General features: G+C 54.6%; 1 protein-coding gene across 1 annotated transcript in view; it reads left to right on the top strand.

Moving 5' to 3' along the window:
- The window catches only part of CASTOR2 (cytosolic arginine sensor for mTORC1 subunit 2), a 44,479-nt gene extending 22,112 nt beyond the window's left edge, over window positions 1–22,367 (top strand). Inside the window, exons 2-9 of the mRNA XM_054693596.1 lie at window positions 7,529–7,599; window positions 12,349–12,542; window positions 13,025–13,157; window positions 13,586–13,709; window positions 14,434–14,544; window positions 14,997–15,079; window positions 16,947–17,041; window positions 17,125–22,367. Of these exons, the coding sequence (XP_054549571.1) occupies window positions 7,529–7,599; window positions 12,349–12,542; window positions 13,025–13,157; window positions 13,586–13,709; window positions 14,434–14,544; window positions 14,997–15,079; window positions 16,947–17,041; window positions 17,125–17,190 (877 nt within the window). The 3' untranslated portion in view covers window positions 17,191–22,367. The remainder of the gene's footprint in view (window positions 1–7,528; window positions 7,600–12,348; window positions 12,543–13,024; window positions 13,158–13,585; window positions 13,710–14,433; window positions 14,545–14,996; window positions 15,080–16,946; window positions 17,042–17,124) is intronic.
- The last annotated feature ends 662 nt before the right edge of the window (window positions 22,368–23,029 follow it).

A 23,029-nucleotide genomic window follows, 5' to 3' on the forward strand; every position in this document is an offset into this window, starting at 1 on the left:
GCTCATCAGCAGGTTGAATGAGCTCCCAGTTATGTCAGGAAAAAACCAAGAACATCAGTGCCATTATCCAAACTAAAAGAAGGGAAGGAAACTGGTGCAGTTTGAGCAACCGTTGTGTACAACGTCGTTTTTATCTACAAAATGATGCTGGCCTCTTGCCCAGGGGTGAGTTCGGTGGGGTTGTACCCCTCTTTATGAGAAGAGAAACAGGCTCAGTAGCTGTGTGCCGGGCCCCTGATCCAAAGCAGTGCTCTTTCCAGAACATTAGCCCACTACCCATAGCACCATCAGAGGGTCAAATGTGGTCCTGGAACACAGCTGGGGAGTAAAAATACATCTGTAGAACCAAAAGTAAACCCAGAAATCACCAACCATCCAGGACCAGATTGGCTGAGGGAGGGTCTTAACCTGTCCCTAGTCCTGCCTGTTCATCCTGGGACGACTCCTGTGGCTCTTTCCCTGGCCACCTCTGGATGGCTCTTTAGCTGCATTTCCTATCCCTTTTTGCAGTGGGGAGGCCTGCCCTAGCTCCACTTTGGGACTGGGTTGGCTCCACTTTGGGACTGGTTCCTCTCCACCCTTTTACCAGACCCTGTCCCATTGTCTGCCTGTGGGATGTACCTGCAGTGTCTGCCTGTGGGATGTGCCTGCAGCCCTCCCTCTTTGCTCCACTGGACCTCAGCTCAGGCTCATCACCCTCATCCATCATGTGACCTTGCTCCCCCACCTTTACTGGTTTGTCTCCCTAACGTTAACAATGTAATCAGCATATGCCAAGCCAGAGCGCACAGGAAACAAGAACCTCCATTTAACCAAAAGATCTCCCCTCCTTCCCCGACTCAAGCTAAACTCTGTTCTTCATTGCCTCATTTCCTTTTTATATCATATAGTCTTTCAGGTGTATTTCTTTTTGCTATACATGCTTTTTGTTACTGAGAACAGGCTGCTGTGAGGTCTCTTGCCTGTGGCTGCTGCATTCATGGAGGAGGGCAGACACCTCCTGAGAAAGAGCTGACACCCAGGGGATGTGCTGTGGGCCACACCTGCGTCCCGACTGCCCCACCTTAGAGCTCAGTAGCCAGCCGGAGGCAGTCACCGCCCTCGCCCAATTGAGTCAGTTGTCCTGTCTGTGAAATGGGAATGATTAATTACACTGCACGTTCATTCAGTTGGCACTGATTGTGTGGAAGCCCCATGCAAGAGGACCTGGGGAGGTGGGGTGGGGCGGGAAGATGAGGCACCACTCCCCAGGAGCAGGTGTGCTGGCAGACAGACCTGGAGACTGATGATCTCAGGAGCACAGCAGACATTATCATTGATGGAGCAGTGACGCTCTAGTGGGTGTGAGAGCACAGGGACGTGGGGGGACTTTGGCCTGCTGGGAGGAGCTGCTCTGTGTTCCTTGGCCTGATAAACTCACTGTACTTCTGGTAAGGCTTAGTGTGGGGGCCCCAGGGAATGGGGAGACCCACAATCAGACAGGGATCATCTAACACCAGAGAAGCCACTGGCCGGCAAGCAGAGGCGTGCTCCTGTCTGCGAGGGCGGGGATGCTGCCAGGATGTCCGTTCCGCCTCCGTTCCTGGACCAGCCCCTGGACTCTCGACGTGTGACCACGCATGCCGAGGCAGGGTCCGGAGTGCTTCCTTTAATCCTGACTGCCTGCCCTGGGGTATTTCCAAACCTCTTTCACAGAGGACCCTGGAGTGAACTGAGGATCTATAAGTCGTTCCAGTCTTATCACAGGCAGGTGATGAAGCCAAGTTCTCTGCTTGAGTCTTTGCCATTTCACTGTCCCCAGAGGAGGAAGGGAACCACAGGTCAGTGCCCAGTCTGTGCCCTGTACTTGGGTATATGTTGAAGAAGCAAGAGGCTCGCCTTCTCCTACCCTGACCTGATCCTTCTGCTGGGACCAGGCCGCTGGGACCCACACAAGGAGGGCAGGTCAGCCCTCCCTGACTTATGCTTCGAGCTTCCGGGGAGGGAGGGCAGCCTCCTCCCCAGGTGCCTCACCATCCCTAGGTCTCATGGAGAAGGATAAGGGGAGTCAGTAAATTCTGCCAGTTAGGTGCCCCCCTCTGCCTCTGCTCTCCCTCCTGCTGCCTCCATCCAGAAGCTGGCCGTGGAAAACAGCTGTTCCCTATCTTGGCCTCATGTTTCTCGCCAACCTCACCTTCCTAATTTGTTGGATATTATTTCCTAGCCACTGACACCGCCTAGCCCAAGCCACCAGCAGCTCCCGCCAGCCTCCTTAAAGAATAGCCTCCTACCTGGCCTTCCAGTCCCCACCGAGTCATCACCATGGCTGAGGACACCGTGCCTCCCCCATTGCGTCTTTGCCCCCACCCCTCTCCTCCACCACTGTGGCTGGTACCCACGTGTCAGTCTTCGCACCATCCCTCCCTCTGGCCTCCCTGGGAGAGATGTGTACCTGTTCTTCTGCCTCCTGCAGGTCTCCTAGAAACCTTCCCTGCTCAATTATTTTTCACTGTGGCCAGATAATGTGTAATATAAATCTACCATTTGACTCTTTTTTTAAGTGTAGACCTCAGGGACATTAAGTATATTCACAGCATGTCACCACCCTCCATCTCCAGGACTTTTCCATCCTCTCAAACTGAAACCCTGCAGCCAGTTTCCCCTCCCTGGCCCCTGGCACCCACTCCCTGTTCTGTTTTATATTGCAAACCCTTACTCCACCAGGCCCTGTTCCTGTTCCACTTTTTATTTGCTCTAGAGTATATATATACCACCATCTGATGCACTATTTATCCTACCCCATACCCCCACCATGTAAATTCTAGTTGTCTTTTTTAAGGTATGTCCACAGCACCTGAAATAGTGCCTAATACATAAAGGCACTTAGTTGTTTGTTGAATGAAAAATGATTTGGCCACTGAAATAGGCTGTTGTCCAATTCCCAGGGACTTTATCCAGACCCCTCTGATTCTTTCTACCCTGCCCACCCCCTTTCACAGCCCTGTCTCTGCATATCACCCTAGATTTTTCAATTACATTGTCCATACTGACTTGATTTTCCTGGTTACATGACACCAGCAGATTTTTTCCAGTCTTAAAAAAAGGAAACTCCTCTTCAGGATTATCCTTCAAGTCACAGAGTGATGGAGGGCTTTTTTTTTTTTCCTAACTAAAACTTGAAACAGCAGTCTCTAGAGTTGAAGACTAGATGTGAAATGTAAATAACTTGAGATGCCTATTGAAGACCCAAGAGAAGCCAATGAAAAGCCCCCACCTAGTTAAGACAACAGAACAGGGCACACACCAGTACCCAGTTTTCCTTCAAAAAGAAAAGCCCCCAGAACAGCGTGAGCCCCGCGCCCTGAGTGGTCCCAAAGTGTTTCTGTTCCTCACTATGGATTTTAACAGGTTTTCAGGGCCCAGCCAGAGGCAGGTGAGAGTGGTCTCAAGAAGGGGTCAGACCCTTGCCCCTCGTCTTTGCTGTGACCTCTTTGCTTTTTGCTGTGTTGAGGAGGAAGATGTAACTAAACCTCTTGCCTGCCAGATAGAATGAGCCAGAAATACACATGGCCTTCCAGGCTGGTGCTGGAGTCCAAATGGGCTCCAGAGAATGGTGTGAGAATGGTGTGTTAACAGGTACTGAGAACATACCAGAATCCTGTTCCATACCATTTCTGTCCAGCGTATGAGAGTTCTCGGAGCTTTTTTTCACAGCCCAGCCAGCCAGGCTCTAATTGCAAAGGTCTGGACTTGTTCTGTGGTGAGCCAGCAAGTGACCCTGGCAGGGTCTGCTGGACACAGGACATTGTGACCTGCAGGAACAGGCCTAAGGCCCAGCCAGGGCCTGGATCATACCGCTCCTGGCCCAGGTTCTCTATGGGGAATTCCAGATTGGGGTAGACTTTACTTAGCTAGTAAGGGAGTCTTTGTGACCTCTAAGAAGGAGAGGAAGGGAGCACAGCCCCAGCCCCAGGGGGCGCACTGCAACCTAGCAGGGCATCTTGCGCTAGCGGGTGAATGGATGGATGCTGATTGTCCCTGTGCTCAGACACAGATGGATGCTGACTGTCCCTGTGCTCAGACACACCAGGCATCTGGGCAGGCTCCCCAGGTCTCAGCATGGGAGGTCAGGAGGTGTTTTCCCAGCGTACTCAATGACTCTGGATCATCTCTCCGTGCCTTCTTGGCCACACCCCTTCCACCCTGCAGCAGGGCTAGCCAGTTCCATGTGGCCACCCACTGCCCACACTGAAACTGGATGGGAACGAGTCTACCTTGGACCTGCCCCTCATTGTGCCGTGGAATGAAGAGGCCCAGGTCTTCCTTTATAGAACTGCAGTCACTTCTGGGCTGTACACTTGTCCCCTGTTGCTTCATCCTCTTCCTAAGTAATACGAGGGCATCTAGAGGGCGGACTGGCCTGCTCTCCCTCAGGCTTCCCATTAGGACTTAGCAGCAGGCTGGGTGTGGGCCTCTGTCCAGCTCCTGGTGAACACACAGGGACTTCCTGGTGTGGAAGAGCAGCACCAGGGCCCAGCATTGGGTATGGATCTAGCTGTGACTCATCAGACAGTGTGGGGTTGGGGCTAGAGGCTTTAGTGTCTCCCAGCAGAGGGGTAAGTCAAGGCATTGCCTTATAGGAACAGGCAAGGTTTATTATGATCCTGGCTTCTCTGGCTTTGGAGGTAGTATGTAGCCACAGTCTACTACTTTACCCAATAGGCAATGAATGTTGATTCTGTGCCCAGCCAGTGTGGAACACTAGGTGTATGTGCAGAAAACCCAGTCTTTACCTATGAGAGTTTATTGTCTCCTAAGAGGTATTACTTGTAATAGATTGTGGGTAATACTCAGGACCATCTTGGGCAGTTGCACAGGTTGTGCACTGCCCAACTCTAAGGACTTATTTCACATACACCGTGAGGTGAATGAACTCTCCTCTAGAGCTGTGGTGTACCATCAGCCTAACCGCCAGGGTTTCCTGAATACCCTTTCATAGACACAGCAGAGAGTGCAGGCTGTCGCGGAAGGACCCACACCCTGAGTTAGGAGATGAGGGAGTGGAGGAGGTTGGTGTTGATCAGAAATGGTTTGCCCCAAATAAGATGCCTAAACTGAGTCTTGAAGGATGAGCAAAGGATGTGTCTCTGACCAAAGAAGAGGGAACGGTGTGCTGGGCAGTGGAAAGAGTATTTGTCAACCTTAAGAGTCATGGGGCCAGGGGCAGGATCACAGGGAAGAGCAGAGGAATGAGGTGAGGTCAGAGCCTAGTAAGGTCTTGTAGGCCAGAATTCATGTGAAGGGGGGTAGAGAGAGGGAAACATCTCAGAGGTAGGATAGGGCGGGGCTTAATGACAAGTAAGGGGTGGCTCTTGGACTTGGTGACCAGAGCTGTAGTGACAGGGCCCTCAGACTGCCTCGCCCTCCTGAGGCCACCCAGGGTAGACATTCTGAGATGGATATGCAGCAGCTGGCAGGACCTCAGAAGCACTCGACTCCAGGAGGCAGGTCGCGTCAAAGACATATTTATACCCCATTTACACATAGGCCGACGTTGCCTTCTGCTGGTGTTTATGTCCCTCCAGGATAATTTATATCTATTTCTGGAGCATCCCTCACAGCCAGAAGGGCACAGGGAGCAGGCACCACATCTGTCTGACTACACGGGGCTCCCCTGTGGCTGGCAGCCACTCCCCCACCTGGGGAGAGCGTGGCTCAGGGCAGTCTGGTGAAGGGTGGCTTTCAAGGCTTTCTGAGTGCGTGAGGGTCCCAGAGAAGAGGCTGGGCCAGACCAGTGATTGCCACTTACTAAGGTGATAATTTGCTGTTGTCCCCAAGCAATTACAGATTTCATTTGTCCAGGCAATAGTTGCAAATTGGATGTGGGACAGGCAGGGGCAGAGATGTAATTTGAAAACTGAAGAGCTGGAGGGAAATTGAAGAGTGTGTGCTGTTTCCGACTGTCAGGGGGAGAGCATGCTGCCTCCTTTACGAGCCTGGCCCGGAGCTCTCTACAGGCAGGCCTGGAGTGGGATTTACTTATACTAGGATTCACTCTTTGTCAGGTGCAGCTTTTTGAGTTTTGACAAGCAAGCTCCTGTAACTACCACCACAGTCAAGATACCCAAAATTCCCATCACCCCAAAAAGCTCCCCAGTACCCCTGAGGAACCACTAATCTGCTCTCTGTCCTCATGATCATGCCTCTTCCAGGACATCCATAAATGGACTCAGAGTATGCAACCTTTTGAGTCTGGCTTCTTTAACTTATTAACACAATGCATTTGAGACTGATCCATGTTATTGTATGAATCAGTCATTCTTTCCCCTTTATTGCTGACCGGTATTCCAGGGTGTGGCTGTGCCAGTTTCTCCCTTCTCCAGCTGAAGAAGAGACATTTGCATGATTTCCAGTTTGGGGAGATTCCCATACAGACTGCACATTTGCATGCAGAGCTTTGTGTGTTGGTTTCCCTCCCTCCAGTTAGTGCCCAGGGGCGTTTCACTTTATAGAAAACGACCATTGGTTTCCAGTTGGCTTTATCATTTTGCCTCCACACTAGTTCCAGTTGCCCTTGGTCCCCATTCCTTGTGAAAATTAGGAAGGATAAAGTATAAAGGGTGCTGCGCAGGTTCCCCTGATGAGGCCTCTGCATTGCAGGGACGGGAAAGCAGGGGAGACATTTTAGGCGCTGTGGCCACCCCTTGCTGCGCTGCATGTACTTCAAGAAACCTTTTCCATTTTTATCTTTGTAGAAGCACTTACCTTTGTAGGCTTTCTCATTGGGCTCTTTCTGTGTGGCTTCCCGTGATAGATGGGGTTCACAGGCCAGCACAGAGCCTGTCCTGGGCCTCACAGGTGAGAGCAGCGAGGTCCTATAAGTGATCGTGAGCAAATTCCTGTGCCCTGTGTGGGCAGCGGCACCTGGGGGACAGACAGGCAGACATGGTGGATTGATGACCCCTCCAGCCCTTGGGAGCCCCATCTGGCTCTAGTCCAGAGAGATTGCCAGACCCTGGTCTCCTTTGGGGGAAATTGAGCTAATAAACCGCAGGCTCAGCAGTAGTGCCAAAGGCAGCTTGCCCCCCAGAACATCACAGATGGCCACACCCCTCTCATCCAAGTTGTGAATTAGGCCTTAAGAGACAGTGGGAGCATTTGCGAGTTGGGGAGGAAGTAGGGAGGGGGAGCAGCAGTGAGGCCTAGACGTCAGATGTGGTGATCCATAGCAAACAGTTCCCCTGCGTGACTCCCTTCACTTCCAAGAAAAGTGGGATCTAAGACTTTGAGCCTGTACAGAATCCTAGAGGCTTAAAGATCCCCAAAGATTGGGGCCTCTCAGAGACCTCCTGAGTCAGAACATGGGGTTGGGGGCCAGAGCAGAGGGAGAGACAAGTAACTTGCCCTAGTCACCTGGCAGCCTGGGGCAATATCTCTGGGGAAACCGAGTCCTCCCTGACTGGGTCATGGGTGGGGTGGCCCCCAGTGTGCCCCTGGGACCTGTGCAAGACTGACTCGTTATTCTGTGTCTGTCTGTCCTCCTACCCAGGTGCAAGTTCTTCAGTCTGACAGAGACGCCAGAGGATTACACCATCATAGTCGATGAGGAGGGCTTCCTGGGTAAGTGCTACTCTCACCTGCTGGACCGAGGCCTGATGTCAGTGCTGGCTGCCCACCTCCTATTTCTGCCCTCAGCGGCTGGAGAAAGTTGGTAGTCTGTTTCCTTCTCTCCCTGTGCCCTGGCCAGTCCTCTCCCTCTCTGCCTTGGGAAAGGCCCCAGAGCAACGGGATCAGTAAGACACCCTCTGGGAACCAACGAGGAGAAGAAGGTAAGATCCAGTGAGGGGGACACTTTATAATGTGCTCAGTCCCTTTGGAGCCAGCCCCAAGGGTCACCATCCTTTTGTGACTTTCCTTTACTTTTTTCCACTTTTGTGAACTGAGCAAGTTCACCGTTTGAAAGTCTACAGGTCCATGGTTTTGACATCCACAAGGTCGCGGCGCCACCACCGCTGTCGACTCCAGAACACTCTCATCACCATTCTCCTTGGCTCCCAGTCACTGTCCCTGCATCTCTTGTTTATTGTTAAAGTTGATCACGTTCATCCTGCTCTAAAGTAACGGCAAACATGTGCTTGCTGCGCAGCCAGTTCACTTAAGAGGTGCTGGGGACACAGCCACATGCTCCCGCAGGGCCCGGGAACTGGCGTGCAGCTAAGTTACATCCTTCAAAAGGTGCAAAGTGTGCACGAAAGTCAACATTTTTCAGTCCTACCTCGGAGACAAGTCAAAATGACTTAGTGTCTTTCCCGTTTTTCCCATGAACAAGTGGTTTTGAATTCACTTACGGTCACATTATATACTTTCTATTGTACATTAAATGGTGTATATACAGTATATACATTATCTTCTTTCAAGTCAGACCCTGGCAAGTCTGCCAGGCTTCTTTGCTCAGTGCTCTACAGTTAGAATTGAAGTTGTCGTAATTGTTCTCCATTATGAAGTGTATAATCTCCTCAAATGTTATAACATTTATTCTGACTTGAGGTTGATGCCTAAAATGAGGTTTGAGAAATGAGATTAATGAGGCTAGAAATTTTATGCTTCTTGATTCATGCTGTTGGGTCTAATGAGCATGAGACCCTCTTTCCTGGTGAGGAAGCAAAGGCCCAGAGGAAGCTACCTTCCTAGCTGTACTCACATGCACATGACCTAGGTCCCTATACAGGGGGCTGGGTCCTGCCCCCCACATCTTGAGGGGCACATGGTCCTTCTCTGCCTTGGAGGGGAAGGCTGCGTGGCCAGAGCAGGGACAGGGCAGGCCTCCCGAGAGCTACTGCGCTACCTGCTCCACAGCAAAGTAGGAGAGTGTGAGGACTCCCAGAGGGAGCACCATCCTTGAAGGCACCCACGTACGGCACTTGCCGTCTAGCACAGGCGCTACAGATGGGCCCTTCTGCCTTACCATGAAGCACAAGTCACGCAAAGATTCCATGCTTGGGCAACCCAGACACATTTTCATTTTCTGATGGGCATTCAGGCCTATACATAGGACTGCTGAGAATCGTGGCACCTCAGACAAAGGGAACCCCCTCCCCGCCGGCACACATATCTAGTGTGTAGGAAGAGACAATATTGTGTCTATCTACCTCCCAAGATGAGATTCTCTCTCTGGAGGCCTGAATGAGAAATTGCCATGAGCAAGAGGCAGGGGGCTGTGGGCCGTGTTGGAAGGAGTTATCAATAACCAGAGAGACGGCCTGCTGCTTATTCTAACCCAGCCCCGAGGGGTGCAGCAGGCAGTATTTATTGAGTTACACCTGTGTGCCGGCATCTTGCTGGGCTAAGTGTGCAGGAACAGCGGTGGGGAGGAGTGAGGCCAAAGCCTCCTGGAGGGGGAATAAGCCAGCTTCCAGGTTTAAATTATTAGCCCAGCGGGAACTGCGAGGAGGGACCAGTCTCTGACTGTCCTCAACTACGACTTCTGGGTAAGGGTCTGCCTCCCACACTGCATCCCCTGGTCTGCTTGGATGTCCATGACTGCCCAAGAAAAAAAATTACATATACAAGGGAGTACACAAGGCTCCGCTGCCCCCACGCTAGAGCCCCTCCAGGCTCCAGCCAGCAGCCTGAAGCACATTTGCAAGTGAGAAAACTCAAGTTAACAGACTAGAGTCACTGTGAGACAAGCAAGAAAAGCCCTCAGGAAAAAGTCCTGACAAGTGCTGTTGGATTCCTAGCCTGGCCCACCAATGTCAGGAGCATCTGGAAGGCTTGGGCTCTTGGGGGGCAGGATTTGGGTGGGGGTGGGGAAACAGCAGCTAGAGGCAGCTCTTGCCTCAGCCTTGGAGGGGTTCTCACAGGAAGCTGCACTTCAGACGGGGCTTTGACCTGTGGCTGTCCCAGTGGGTGCTGCTGTGCATGCTGGGTAAGGCCTACCAGCCCTGCAGATAGTGCTCCTACGAGGGCTGCTGTTCACATCACCCTTGTCTTGGTCACAGTTCACCTGTCTAGAAGCTGCTGGGCCTTTGCCAGGAGGACAGGGTGATTGTCGGAAACAGTAACCAGATCGGGCCTTGTAAATGTGGAAGTTAAGAGGTTCTTGGCTCAAATGGACATTGCATGCCTGTGAAAGGTATAGTGCGTGTTGCTCTTTTACACGTTTAGTGCACAGAGTGAGGTGTTCCCAGGGACCCAGCATAATGAGCAGCCCCTGCCCTGACCTCTAGGCAGTGGAATGAATCTTTGGTTTACAGCTACAGGGGCCCGTTGTTACTCCCCCCACCCCATCCCTTTAGGGAGTTATGTCATTATGAAGAGGAGCATTTTTTTTTACTTCATCATTAAATATAAATGGTGGGCCTCCCCAGTGGCGCAGCGGTTGAGCGCTGGGTTGCGAAGCTGCCCGCAGCCTCTGCAGCAGCGGTTCAATCCCCGGCTGCTCCCCGGCCACCAGAGGAGGGTCCCACATGGCGCGCAGACCTCTCCTGCCGCCCGCTGCTCCCCTCAGCAGTGTACTTCGGTCCTTCTGCCTGCTCTGCTCCCCACTCTGGCTCTGGTGAATTCTCTCACCCTCCTGCGCTTCTGACTGTACCCAGTGCATGCATAAATAAATAAATAAATAAATAAATAAACACAGAACTTATTAAAAAAAAAAAATATATATATATATATATAAATGGTGCCTTAGATGACTCGCTGATGTCCAAGTTGCGTGGCTCATGCCCAGCACACAGGTCCAAGGGAAGTGCAGGCCTCACCATCGTGAGGCTGGGACCTCAGGGCAGCCTGGCGCTCAGTGGCTGCAGGGGCTTTCTCTGCTTTAGATGGCAGGGTAGGGCCCTCCAGCAGTCCCAGGGAAGTCCCTTCAGGGCTCTGGGGCGCCCTCCCTCTACTAGTCTAGGGGCTGAGAAAACTCTTTTCTGATACTCTGGATAGCAGGAGACACTAGACATGGAAGCCTAGAAGCTAGGGGCTTTTCAACCCTTTCCTCCTGCGCTCCCTCCCTTTTCTGCACAGCTGCCTGCCTCTCTAGCCAGCCTGGTCCAGGACTGCCCTTCTCAGCCTGCAAGACCAATGGGCTTGTAGGACTGTGGTTGCCATGGCGACCAGAGCTGGGCAGGTAGATCTGTGGGGCCTCAAAGCCATCTCGCCTGAGGCCAGCATTTAACCAACTGCATCATCATTGTCGTCACCATCACAGCCCCTTTAACTCATAGCGTCTGGATCCTTCATCTTGGCCTCCTCCCGTGGAGACCAAGGACAGAGCATAGGGTTGGTTGATAACCAAACCAGGAGTTGAATCCTAATTATCTTGGACAAATCACCAGCCCTTCCAGAACTCTGGTTTGTCAAGAGTACAGTGGAACTAACAGTCCTGCCTCCTTGTCCAGGTCCTTTGGGGGTGACCCATTCTCCCTGTGCCTTAACCCCCACCCTGTGCCCAGCCTGGGTGCTCTCTCTGCAAGACGGCATGGGAGGAGTGGTTACCACATTTGGATTCCACATCTTCACAAGCTAGTCAAGGAGACTCTGCACCTCCCTCACCTGCCCCACACCAGTGTCAATGCGCAAGTCTTAGGAATGGTGGGGTGGCGATCACTGACCCCCAGAATGTGGCATCTTCAAGAGCACTCCTAGAGCATGTGTGTCTGATTGAAGCACAAGAGAATCCCAGTCCCGCCCACCCTGTCATCGCCTGGGCTCCACTGTCATCGCCTGGGCTCCTCCAGATGCTTGGGAGGCACCCAGGAACCCAGTTTGAAAACCACAGGGGCCTGGGGACCTCCCTGATGGCGCAAAGGGTTAAGACACAGCACTATGAAGCTATCTGCAGCCACTGCAGCACAAGTTCGATCCCTGACCCGGGAGCTACCCACATGGCACAGCAGACCTCTCCTGTCTCACCCGCACTCCCCTCAGCAGTGTATTTCAGTCAGTCTGCCTGTTCTGTTCCCCACTCCATCTCTGGTGAATCCTCTCACCCACTGCCTCTCTGGCCTGCACCCCAGCTCTTGTATGCATAAATAAATAAATCTTTTTAAAAAAAAAGTAAAAAAGAAAACCACAGGGGCCTGTTCCACTGGTCGGTATGAGGTAGTTGGTGATGGCAGGACCTGACACCCAGAAGGACAGGGAGAACTAGAAATAACAAAATCATGACTGACCTCCCCATCATTTCATGGCTGAGGAAACAGGCCCAACAGTTCCTGCCCTGCTCAGTGCTCCCAGGAGGAGACCACGGAGGCAGATAACAGCCTTTGACAGAGGAGGGCACTCTGGCCTGCGGGCGGGGCTGGCCAAGATCACACACTGCATCTGTCCCTGGAGCCCATCAATCACGGGGCTCCCTTCTGTGTCCCCCTCCAGAGCTACCCTCCTCTGAGCACCTGAGTGTGGCAGACGCCACCTGGCTGGCCCTCAACGTGGTATCTGGTGGCGGCAGTTTCTCCAGCTCCCAGCCCATTGGCGTGACCAAGATTGCCAAGTCGGTCATCGCCCCACTGGCCGACCAGAACATCTCCGTGTTCATGCTCTCCACCTACCAGACGGACTTCATCCTGGTGAGTCCAGCCTTGTGCCCCGGGGTCTCCAGTGGCATGGAAACCCTTTTAGGTCTGCCCACTCTGTGGCCTTCTGACCAGGGAGAGGTCAGATGGACCTCAGTGTCATCACTGGGCTCCCAGGCTGGGCGCCAGGTCTCTGTCCCAAGCCCACCTGTCCTTAGTGGACTCTGCTTGTTTTGACCTGGAGGCCAAGAAGTGAGGGCAAGGAGACAGGGTCTTTTCCCAGGTGGACACCAGGCTCCCTACCTCCCTACTTCTCCTGGGGTGGCAACATGTCTGGTCCTGGGGACCAGCAGTGCTTCCTGGCCACCATGTCACTCATTTGTGGGACCAGGCCACCTGGAGAGCGTGAACCTGGGCCAGGTCAAGGATGGGCCTGGACAGAGCACTCCCCGGGTGGAGTGGGGTCACGGACCTGCCACTCCTGGTCCCAGACTTCCGGGAACATGGGACACTCACATGCTTCATTCCATCCCCAGGTTCGTGAGCGTGATCTGCCCTTCGTCACCCATACCTTGTCCTCAGAGTTCACCATCCTGAGGGTCGTCAATGGTGAGACAGTGGCTGCTGAGAACCTCGGCATCACCAACGGCTTTGTGAAGCCCAAGATGGGTACGTTTAGGGGCCCATGCTGGGGACCCCTCAAGAACTTACTAGGTCCTGCCCCAAAGCAGCGCCATTCTCCGAGCATTGAATGCCGGGTGTAACCTGGTACAGCAGTCCTGGTCAGTCACTGCTCCCAAGGTATAGCAAGTGATGGCCAAAGGCCATTGCCATCCAGGGGATCAGAGCAGATGTCCCAGAGGCAGTGACCTGACCTGAGCTTGCAGCACAAGTAGTAGTTAAGGCAGGTGGTAGCACTTGGAAAGGGCATGCCAGGCAGACAGCTTGGCATGTGAACCTGGAGAATGAGGAGAGCTGGTGATAGAGGCTGAAGAAGAGACAGGGTCTTATGGGGCCTCCCCAGAGCAGCTGCCACCTGAGCCTGCCTCACTGCTTCTCTCTACCCAGCCTCAGCTCTGTTCTCTTTGCACTCACAGTCCAGAGGCCCGTCATCCACCCGCTGTCCAGCCCAAGCAACAGGTTCTGTGTCACCAGTCTGGACCCCGACACGCTGCCTGCTGTTGCCACACTCCTCATGGACGTCATGTTCTACTCCAACGGGTAGGACCCCCTTGAGTATGGGGGCTGCAGGGCCCAGAGGAGACGTGGCTTTGCAGAGAGGCCCCGGAAGGACCCAGACCTGCCCTGGAGCTGGCCTGAGAAGGGAAGACATGGCTCTATAAAAGCCTGTTCTGAGAGGGGGGAACCCCACCCTTCCTTGGGAACCCCAAACTTGGTGAAAACCCAGGTGCCTTTGTGGGGGTAATGAACACCCAGCTGTCCCTTGAGCTTGAAGGGCAAACACAGTCAGTTGAGGAGCCAGGAACTCAGGTTTTTTTCACATAGCGGAAAACAGCCTTTGTGTTTCTCCTCAGGGCAGATTTTAAGTTTAGGCCAAAAACAGGTGCAAGAGGGCCGTTGTCCAGTGAGCTGGCAGCAGCCACAAGCTGTACCCTCGATGTGGGCCAAAACAGGACAGAGACCCTGCCCAGGAATAGGGCCCGTGCTGAAGCCAGCAGGGCTCCCAGCACTGTGAAGTGCAGTGCTCGCCTGTGTGAATGCCACGCAATCACCCGCATTTCACAGATGGGGAGGCCGAGGGGCTGACACTGGCTTAGGGCCATCCAGTAAGGTCAAGATCACAGCAGGACTCAGCCAGCCCCAGCTTCCCCAGGCTATTGTTCCTCCCAACACCTCATGCTGAGGCCAGTGGGCAGGCAGGAGAGCCTAGTGGGGGTCAGGGTACAGTGGGGGTCCTGCCTCTCACCAGTTCACCCGCCCCCAGAGTGAAGGACCCCATGGCTACTGGCGACGACTGTGGCCACATCCGCTTCTTCTCCTTCTCCCTCATCGAGGGCTACATTTCCCTGGTGATGGACGTGCAGACCCAGCAGAGGTGAGCCGGGCGCCAGGGTGATGGTCTACCCAGGGTGGACCAGGTTTCGTGATGGGCATGTCACCCCACTCTGTCCCTAATAAGCCCTTTGCACACCCTGCATCTTGGGGTACCCATCTTATGACAGGCAGCTCAGGGAGGTGGAGGGGTATCTCAGGGCCATAGTTGGTGGCAAAGCAGAGATTTGAACCAAGCCCCTGGGGCATCTGAGTTCTGTCCCCCAGCCCCTCTCTGGAGCTGGGGGCTTGAGGGGGTAGGCTGGGTGGTGAGGGGTTTGTTTCAAAGTCCACCTTACCCTTGCTTTCCTGTCTCTGCTCCACCCCCTCCCCCAAAAGGGTACAGGTGTACCTCTGGCCCTCACCAGTGCAAGGGCAGGGAAGGTTCCATGGAGGGCTGGCCAGGGGCGTACACTTAACATGAACCTGGGGTTTTTCCTCTTGCTCTCCTTTAAGGTTTCCTAGCAATTTGTTGTTCACGAGCGCATCTGGAGAGCTCTGGAAGATGGTGCGGATCGGAGGACAGCCCCTGGGTTTTGGTGAGCCCCGTGGTGTTCAGTGGGGGGAGGGCAAGGCAAAGGGGGGTCTCTAGCATGACCAAGTGCCTCTGAATACAAAGCCCGTATGTCTGGACCCCAAGGTTAGGAGGGGAGACTAATGCTTAGGGAGCCTCAGGTCCCCACTGCCTGCAGGCCCAGTGTGATGGGGGTACACAGGCCTCCAGGGTCAGGGAGAGCAGGCTTCACCCAAGCACTCTTAGTTTTCCCCAGTAGAAAGTTAATGCCTGCTTCTGATTAGAAAGCTGGGGACATGATAAGAATTACAAAGGGAAACAATTGCTCCTTAGTCCCACTGCTCAAAGGCAATGATTGTTCTCAAATTTAATGAGTTTCATTCACATAAATAGTGTAATACTGCACACCTAGCAGCTAGTCCCAGGCACCCCAACCCTTCGCCCCTAATTCCTCTTTCTGTCCCAGGAAGAAGCACTTTCTCTACAGAACCTCGATCACATGCCCCCAAGGGGAAGAAATGGGCAGTTATTACCTAGGACCCAGTCTAGCCTCAGTTTCTACAGTTATCTTTAAAGTATCTTTGGTGGTTTTTTCATAAGCATTTTTGGGGGAGCCATAGGCTTCAGGCCTTGGTCAGAACCAGTGAACCCTGATTTTCTATGATAGTACAGACTGTTCTAGATGAAGCACAGACTGGCCCAGGGGCCATCTGGACACAGTGGCTCCTGGACACAAAGTGGCAGGACATCTTGACCTGGGGGTAAGGGATCAGAGAGCAGGCCAGATCATGGCTATCTGTCTCTACCTTTCCCCAAACAAGCTAGAAGGTGGACTTTAGCTAGCAGGCCGGACAGCATTTGCACACTCTGTTCACAGCAAGGCCAAGCCACCCCAGGAGAGCAGGGGCTACTCTGGAGCACTGGGAGGTACACCCTGCCAGCTCCTGGCCCAACCGTGGGACCGCCTTCTCCAGGCCCAAGCAGGTGGCAGGGTGTGGCAGCTAGTAACCTGGAGGAACTCGCCAGTGGGGAGGCTACCAAGTCCAAGGTGGACTGACAAGAGCGGGACCAGGGGCGGGGAAGATGCTGGGGTTGAAGGGAGACTGGCACCCAGGTTAATTCGCAGACTCCAGCTTCAGAATCACTTGGAGAACTGGTGACTAGTTCTGAACTCTCTCACCTGGTCAGAGGCACTGTTGGGGAAGTGCATTATAGCCAAAATGAGAGCACAAGCTATAAGAGAAATAACCCAGGGGATTGTGTTGGAGAAGAGTGGTCCTCAGATTCTGGAGGTCTTCCTGTAAGAGGAAGCCTGGGCTTTGTCTTCAAATCAGGGTGAAGCTAGGCACAAAGGGAGCACCAGCTCCCAGTCCACCAAACTGGCTGAAGTTTAGGGGAGGCCTCCCTGCTTCAGAGGGAGAAGTCACATTCCAGCCCCAATTGCATGCCTGACAATGCTCTGAGGGCAGGCAGGGGCCAATGAGGACACTGAGGTTCACAGAGTGACTTGGCCATAGTCATCTGACTAGAAAATGACAGGGAGAAAGAAAGGAAGGCCTGACTTCCCACCCTACCCCCAGCTCTGTCAGAGAACTGGCAAGATGGCAGGAAGACAATCTGAAATGAGAAGCATGGAAACGGACAGAAGACCAGAGTGGGACAGACCCAGGTCCTTGGGGTTCTGTAGATGGAGAGCTCATTGCTAGCTAGGAAGATCAGAGCAAGCTCCTGGGTAGAGGGGCATTTGCACTGAGCTTTCACAGGAGGGGAGAGAATCTCTAGCAAGATTATAGAGGGAGGCTGAGCAGCAAAGAGGACAGAGGGTGCACTGGCCAGGTCCTTGGTAACGAGGCCAAGAGCAGGCTGAGCATGGTCCCTGCCTCTCCCCCTAGATGAGTGTGGCATCGTGGCCCAGATCTCTGAGCCCTTGGCTGCTGCGGACATCCCCGCCTACTACATCAGTACTTTCAAGTTCGACCATGCACTGGTGAGTGCCCGGTGCCACGCCCCTTCCCTTCCCAGGACAGCTGTGTCCAGCAGCTCACAGATGTTTGCTTCCTCCCCTTGCAGGTACCAGAAGAAAACATCAACGGTGTTATTAGCGCCCTGAAGGTCAGCCAAGCAGAGAAGCATTAGAAGGGCCTCTTCTGCTCCTCCCTGTCTGCCCTCCAGGCCTGGGCCCAGCCCCCACCCTGAAGATTCTTCTTGCAGTATTTCTCGATGGACTGGAAAATCAGCCCCAGGGTCCCCAAAGAGGAGGCCTCTGGGAGACATCCCTGATCGCTGACCCCACCAGGCCTGGGACTTAAGCCGAGGCCTCCCCATACCTTCCTGCCTTCCTGGAGCCCCCAGACACTCCAGAGAGCCGCCTGCCTCCTCCTCCTCCTATCCCCACCCCAGAAGATGGTGTCTGAGGCCCAGGGAGCTGGTGAGCTGCACCGCCTTCTCTTCTGGCCTCACCCACAGCTAGAGGCAGATGCCGAAGAAAGCTGGCACTTCCCACAAGACACTGGGGTACTGATTTTCATGTTGTCTTGGGGGGCTGGCCAAGTGGGACCGAGTTTGTGGAGACTGAGAAGACCCCCGTGAGGGTGGGAGCTGGATGCCGTGGTTGCTGGTCTCTGTTCCCATCAGCTCGGGGCTGGTTCCCGCAGAGTGGAGGCCAGTGGGGAGCCCTCGGGTCACCTGGCTGGTGAGGCTCCCCCAGGAGCCAGAGGATCAGACCCAGGACCTGAGCCACCCAGAACCTCACCTGCTAACCACAGGGCCTGTGCCCCAACTCCCAGCAAGACTGCCAAGAGGGGCCCTGTCCAGACCCTCCCCCACCACAAGCCCTCACTCCTGGGGATGGTTCTCAGGGGCCCACCAGCCTGGGACATGAGCCCCTGTCCCCTCTGCTTTCCCTGGACCCTACTCGGGCCGGCAAAGCCTCAGTTTCCTCCAAGTGGGGGCATTCCCAGCATTCTGGACCTGGGGTTTCTTAGGTCACCCCATCTCCCCAACAATTGACTAGACCAGCATAGGCCTCCCCTATCATCCTACCCCCGCCCCAGTTTGGGGGGACATGGAAGGCCTCTGCCCCCAACTCACCTGCCCGCCACCCAGTATGGGGACCGTGGCACTCACGAGTACTTGACCTGGGAGGCAGCTTAACTGAGCCTTAATAGAGAAAATCGTACCTTGTTTTAGTTTCTTATTTAATGTATTTGCGCCCAGGCTGTGGTTGACGGCAGTTTCGGGGATGGGGCCTATAGAACTCAGGGGGTCCGGAGGCCCAGCATCACTTGGCTGGCACCCTGACTCCAGGCACAAGCATGAGAATCGGGAACTGTCCAGGTACCGTGGCCCTCTCAAACAGGAAGCAGAGTCCTGTCACAAGACAGGCCCCAGGCGCCCCATACCGGCCACCCATACTCTCCTGACAGGTGCCTAGGCATTCTGCTTCTACCGAACATCGGAACCCAAGGGCCGCAGGAGGTGGACAGCCAGAGGGCAGACCAGCTGAGATGGTCTGTTCTGACAGAGAGAATGGGGTCAGCCTCCAGGCCTCGTCAATGGGGGTGTTTTCAGAGCAAACAGAACCCACTGTGGCTCAGGCCCTCATGTTGTTTCTCTGGCAGCCTCTGACTTGACCTGTTCCTAAGAGAAGGTCCGAGGAGCCTGGTCTGGTGAAGTCTGTGCACCCCGCTGTGTGGGACCCCGGGCCCTGGAAGCCCCTGTGGAGGAGCCTTGAGTTTGCATCCTTGCAGACGCCCAGGGCCCAGGCACTGATCAGGAACCCACTTTCTTCTTTATTAAGTTAATTCATTTTGCACAAAACTCCAAAATAACCAAAACGTGTTTGTTGTTTGCTGGTTCCAAAACTTGGGTGGCCGAGCGGGCAGGCAGTGCTTGACGCCCTGGGTCCTTTTTTTGTCCTCGGAAAGCCTTGATTTCCCGTGGGGCGCCTCTCCACACCCACCCCCTCCTGTCAGCGTCCCTATCGCGTCACCTGCCCCTACCCCGCCGTGCAAGTGTCGGCCCCGTGACCCCAGAAATGTGTGCTCCCTAGACCCCTAGGACGTATCTATTGTACACACCTATAAATACCTGTGTTTTATGTCGATATAGATATATACTGTAAATAGCATATATACTTGAGCAATATATATGTTAATATATACTGTGTGAGCACGCCGCGCGTGTGCGCAGGGCGTGGGCACAGACCCCGCTGTGTGTATGCGCGTGTGGGCTGAGGGCCTCCACCCTGCTGTGTCTGCCGTGCACACACGTTTTGAGCCACCATAAGATTTTTAATTCAAGTATATAGGCAATATGCTGACTGGACAAGCCGCTGGCTCCCTCAGCTCAGACTTGAGAGAAAAACAAAACCAGCAGCCCAGGAGCCGAGCCCTGGGTGGGTGTGGGTCCCTGCCCTCTCCCCCTCCTGTAGTCTCCCTTGAAATCTAGATTTGCCCCTCCCCTGCACCCTTGTTTTATTGGGGGCCGTAGTACAGAGAGGGAGGAGTACTTGGAACTTCTTGCTTTTTAACAGAACCGCGCCCCCTTCTCAGTGGTCTCAGCCTGCAACCCAGGCCGGCTCGGTCGCCCCGGCTGTCCACCCTGGGGCCTCTCCCCTCCTGTGGCTGTTTTCATGCTGATTCTTTTCACTGGCAAGCTTAGAAGCCTCCGGCTCTCTCCCCAGGCCTGGTGACTGGCCCCTCTAACTGGAAAAGGGATGTTTGCCTTGACTTTGTGTCCAGGGAGGAGTTGCCACCCACGGCCACCCATTTAGTTTTCTAGTCCCTGTGCTGTGTGCGCCGAGGCCGACGCATCCTGGTGTCTGTGTGCCTATGAGTAGCAAAGTTAGTGGTTTGATCACCACAGCTCTTTGGGGAAGGTTGAGGGGTTACCCCAGCCATCTCCTGTTTCGCTGGATGGGGATCTGTTAGCCAAAGGGTCCACTTGGGGGGTGTGTGCTGTTTAATGCAGCTGATGCGGCTGGACCCACCAGAAGCCGCGCGAGGAAGGTGCCTGGTGTGGCTGAGGGTCTCGCAGCCGTGCCTGGCGGGGCACGTAGTAGGAGGAGGAAAGTGGCCTGAGCAGGCAGGCCTGGAGCTGCCCCCTGAGCTCTGAAGGGTATGTCTTTGCCTCTGCGGTTGTCCAGTAAGAAAAACTAAGCACCTAAATGCTATAGTCACAGCCGCGCCCGCGCTGCATACCAGAGTGAGCACAGGGAAGTCGGAGCTGTGCCCACCACCCCACCATTATAAAAAATCTGCCTCTTCGACTTACCCCCTCACCTGGTCCCCAGTCCTGACCTGGCAAAGAGGTGGGCAGTGCCAGCTCTGCCCCTCCTCCCTCCACACACAGGGGTCTTCAGAGCCCCCTGTGGCACAGGAGAGGCTAGCCACACCACTGCCTTCAGCCTAAGGCACACATTGAAGCCAGAGAGACTTGCTGACCTCCCCCAAAATTCAAGGGGTCCAGAGCCCCCAAAACTACCAGCATTGTCCCCCTCCCGCCACCTCCAGGCCACAGAACCCTGATAGGAAGGGAGGGAGCTGGGTGGGGCCCAGACCTGCCCCCTGCCACCACCCCATGAAGCAGTGTGGCCACTGTGACTAGTCAGGTGTACCAGAGATGGTAGTGAGGTGCCACTGAGGTGACAGGATACTGTGGAGAGCAGGCTCTGGGAGACGGGAAAGGTCAGACCCCCTATCCCAAGTCAGAGGCACCATCTGCCTGATATCTGAGATGAACCTGCGTGCCCACCACAGCTCCCCTGACCGCGTTGCCCAGACCAATCCTGGGGAGTCTCGCCGCCACCGCCACCCTGGGCCACCTTGCTGTTGTCTGCATCTGGAAATGGGGACAACTAGAGCTCTTCCCTGCCCCAGCTAGAAAGGGGCTTGCGGTTTCCCAGCTGACTAAGTAGCTAAGGGATTTCTGATGCCGCTTTGAGCTCAGGGTGGGTTAAGAAGCACCCCCAGTATGTCTGCCGACTGGGCTATCAGCCCGTCAGGGGACAGGCTTGGGAAGAGGGGTGTCCTGAGGGAGTGAGCCATGGATACTAGAAAAGATACCTTTGCCCACACCTCAAAACTCATTCAGGCTTGTTTTCTCTCATTTTCAAATAAAGGGCAACAAAAGGACAAGGGTAATTGTCTCTTTTGCCCTTGGGGTGGGCCGTGGCCTTCAGCTCAGAAGCCTGCTCTGTGGGAAGGCAGAGGCAGGAGCTGTCCCTGACTGTGTGCTGAGGCCGCAGCCGGGCCTGCAGGGCTGGGAGCGCGGGACCAGGACAGACGCTGCGGGCACCACCTGGTGAGAAAGTTCTTAGTCTTGGTTTAATATGGGGTGGGCAGCCCCTGTGCCGAGTCAGGACCCTGTTCTGTACCTGCGTGGGCCCGTGTGGGTCTACACACGTGTGGGCATGTGCTGTTACACAGCAGTGTGTGGGCACGCACGCGTGTGCAGAGACCAGGTCTGAGCTCAGGAGCCGACTCGCTTCATTCAGTATTGTGAGTCCTCAGCAGTGTTCTTCCCTGTGGGTCGTGGGGTGGCGAGCCGAGCCTCCCCGTAGGGCCCCAGCCCATGTGACTTCGTTAAACGTTAAAACTGCTCTGTGAAGGGGCAGCGGCTCCCCAGCCCAAGAGGCCTGTCCACCCACATAGGCCAGAACTGCTAAGCCGACTCCTCAGAAACAGCCAGTCCCGAAGACAGTATTCACAGGGAGAGTGGTGGCTGCGGCGCCCCCTTGCCTGCCTGCCGGGGCTCGTCCAGAAGACTGTCCAGCAATGCCGGAGACCCAGGGGTGGAAAAAAATGAAAAACAGGCCAAATTCGGGTCCCAAGACAGGCCAAGCTCAGTGCGTTTTCCTGTCCACTGCCTCAGTTTATCTTTTCAGAAAATGGTCCAGGAAGAACTGAGCAGGGTTGGCTCCAAAACATGGGGGGACTGACAAAACCCCAAGCCCTCCTCTCGCTCTATGCCAAAATCATTTCCGTTATCCTGAGATGGGGGTTCATGGATGTTGGATGCACAGCAGGGCCCCAAGGGGCTGCTGCCCTGCCCAGGGCCTCGGCTTGGGGGTCTGGGCATGCCCCAGAGTCCCCAGCGGTAGCAGCGGCACTTACATCTGTCCCAACCCTGGGTGATGGGAGAACAGGGCAGCCCTGCACCCAGGGCCCGCACGCTTAACTTTCTTTGTTGAAACACAAAACCCTCGAGATTCATGTACTGTATGACGGAGAGAAAAGTACCTAATGTTCCCCCCAAAAGACAGTATATTTTGTACTTTGTAAAGTGTTAATTAAAATGGAGGAAAAACTGATGTCGCGGGTGGCTGGCTGATTTCTGCTGACCCAGGGCCACAGCTCATCTCTTCCCGCCTTCTCCAGGTGGTGCTCGGGGAGCCCCAGAACACGCTGTCCCATCGACACCCAGACACAGAGAGGCAGCGGCCCCCAGAGCAAGAAGGGCTGTTACCTGTCGCTGCCTAACAAGTTGCCCCAGCCCACAGTGGCCTGGACTAACCGATTCTGTGCCCGGTTTCTGTGGGCTCGGAGCTGGGAGTGGTGTGCACAGCCTGGCTCCGGCCCTCGGGCGGCTGCGCTGGGTCTTGGCCGGGCTGGAGGCTCTCCTTTCAAGGGGGTTTCTATTTGCAGCTGGCGAGTTGAGCCTGGCTCTTGGCTGGAAGTCTCCATTTTCCTCCACAAGAGTTCCCTCCCCCATGTGGCAGCTGGCGTGTCCTCACAGTTTGGTGCCTGGCTAGCCCCCTCCCCCCAAGCAGTGATTCAAGGCCAAGGTAGAAGCCTAGCTTCCAAACTCCCACACCATCACCTCCACCCTCCTGTCCTCAGCAGCCCAGCTCTGATTTGACCACAAGGGTGTGAAAATCAAGAGGCCAAGGTCACAAGGGGCCTCTTGGAAGCTGGCAACTTCTGCACTTTATCTCCCCAACCCTCTGGAGTCAGGGCTCCCAGAGCAGGACAGG

Source organism: Talpa occidentalis, unplaced genomic scaffold (assembly GCF_014898055.3).
Source record: "Talpa occidentalis isolate TD23 unplaced genomic scaffold, MPIMG_talOcc4v2.1 talOcc4.12, whole genome shotgun sequence".
NCBI lineage: Eukaryota > Metazoa > Chordata > Mammalia > Eulipotyphla > Talpidae > Talpa > Talpa occidentalis.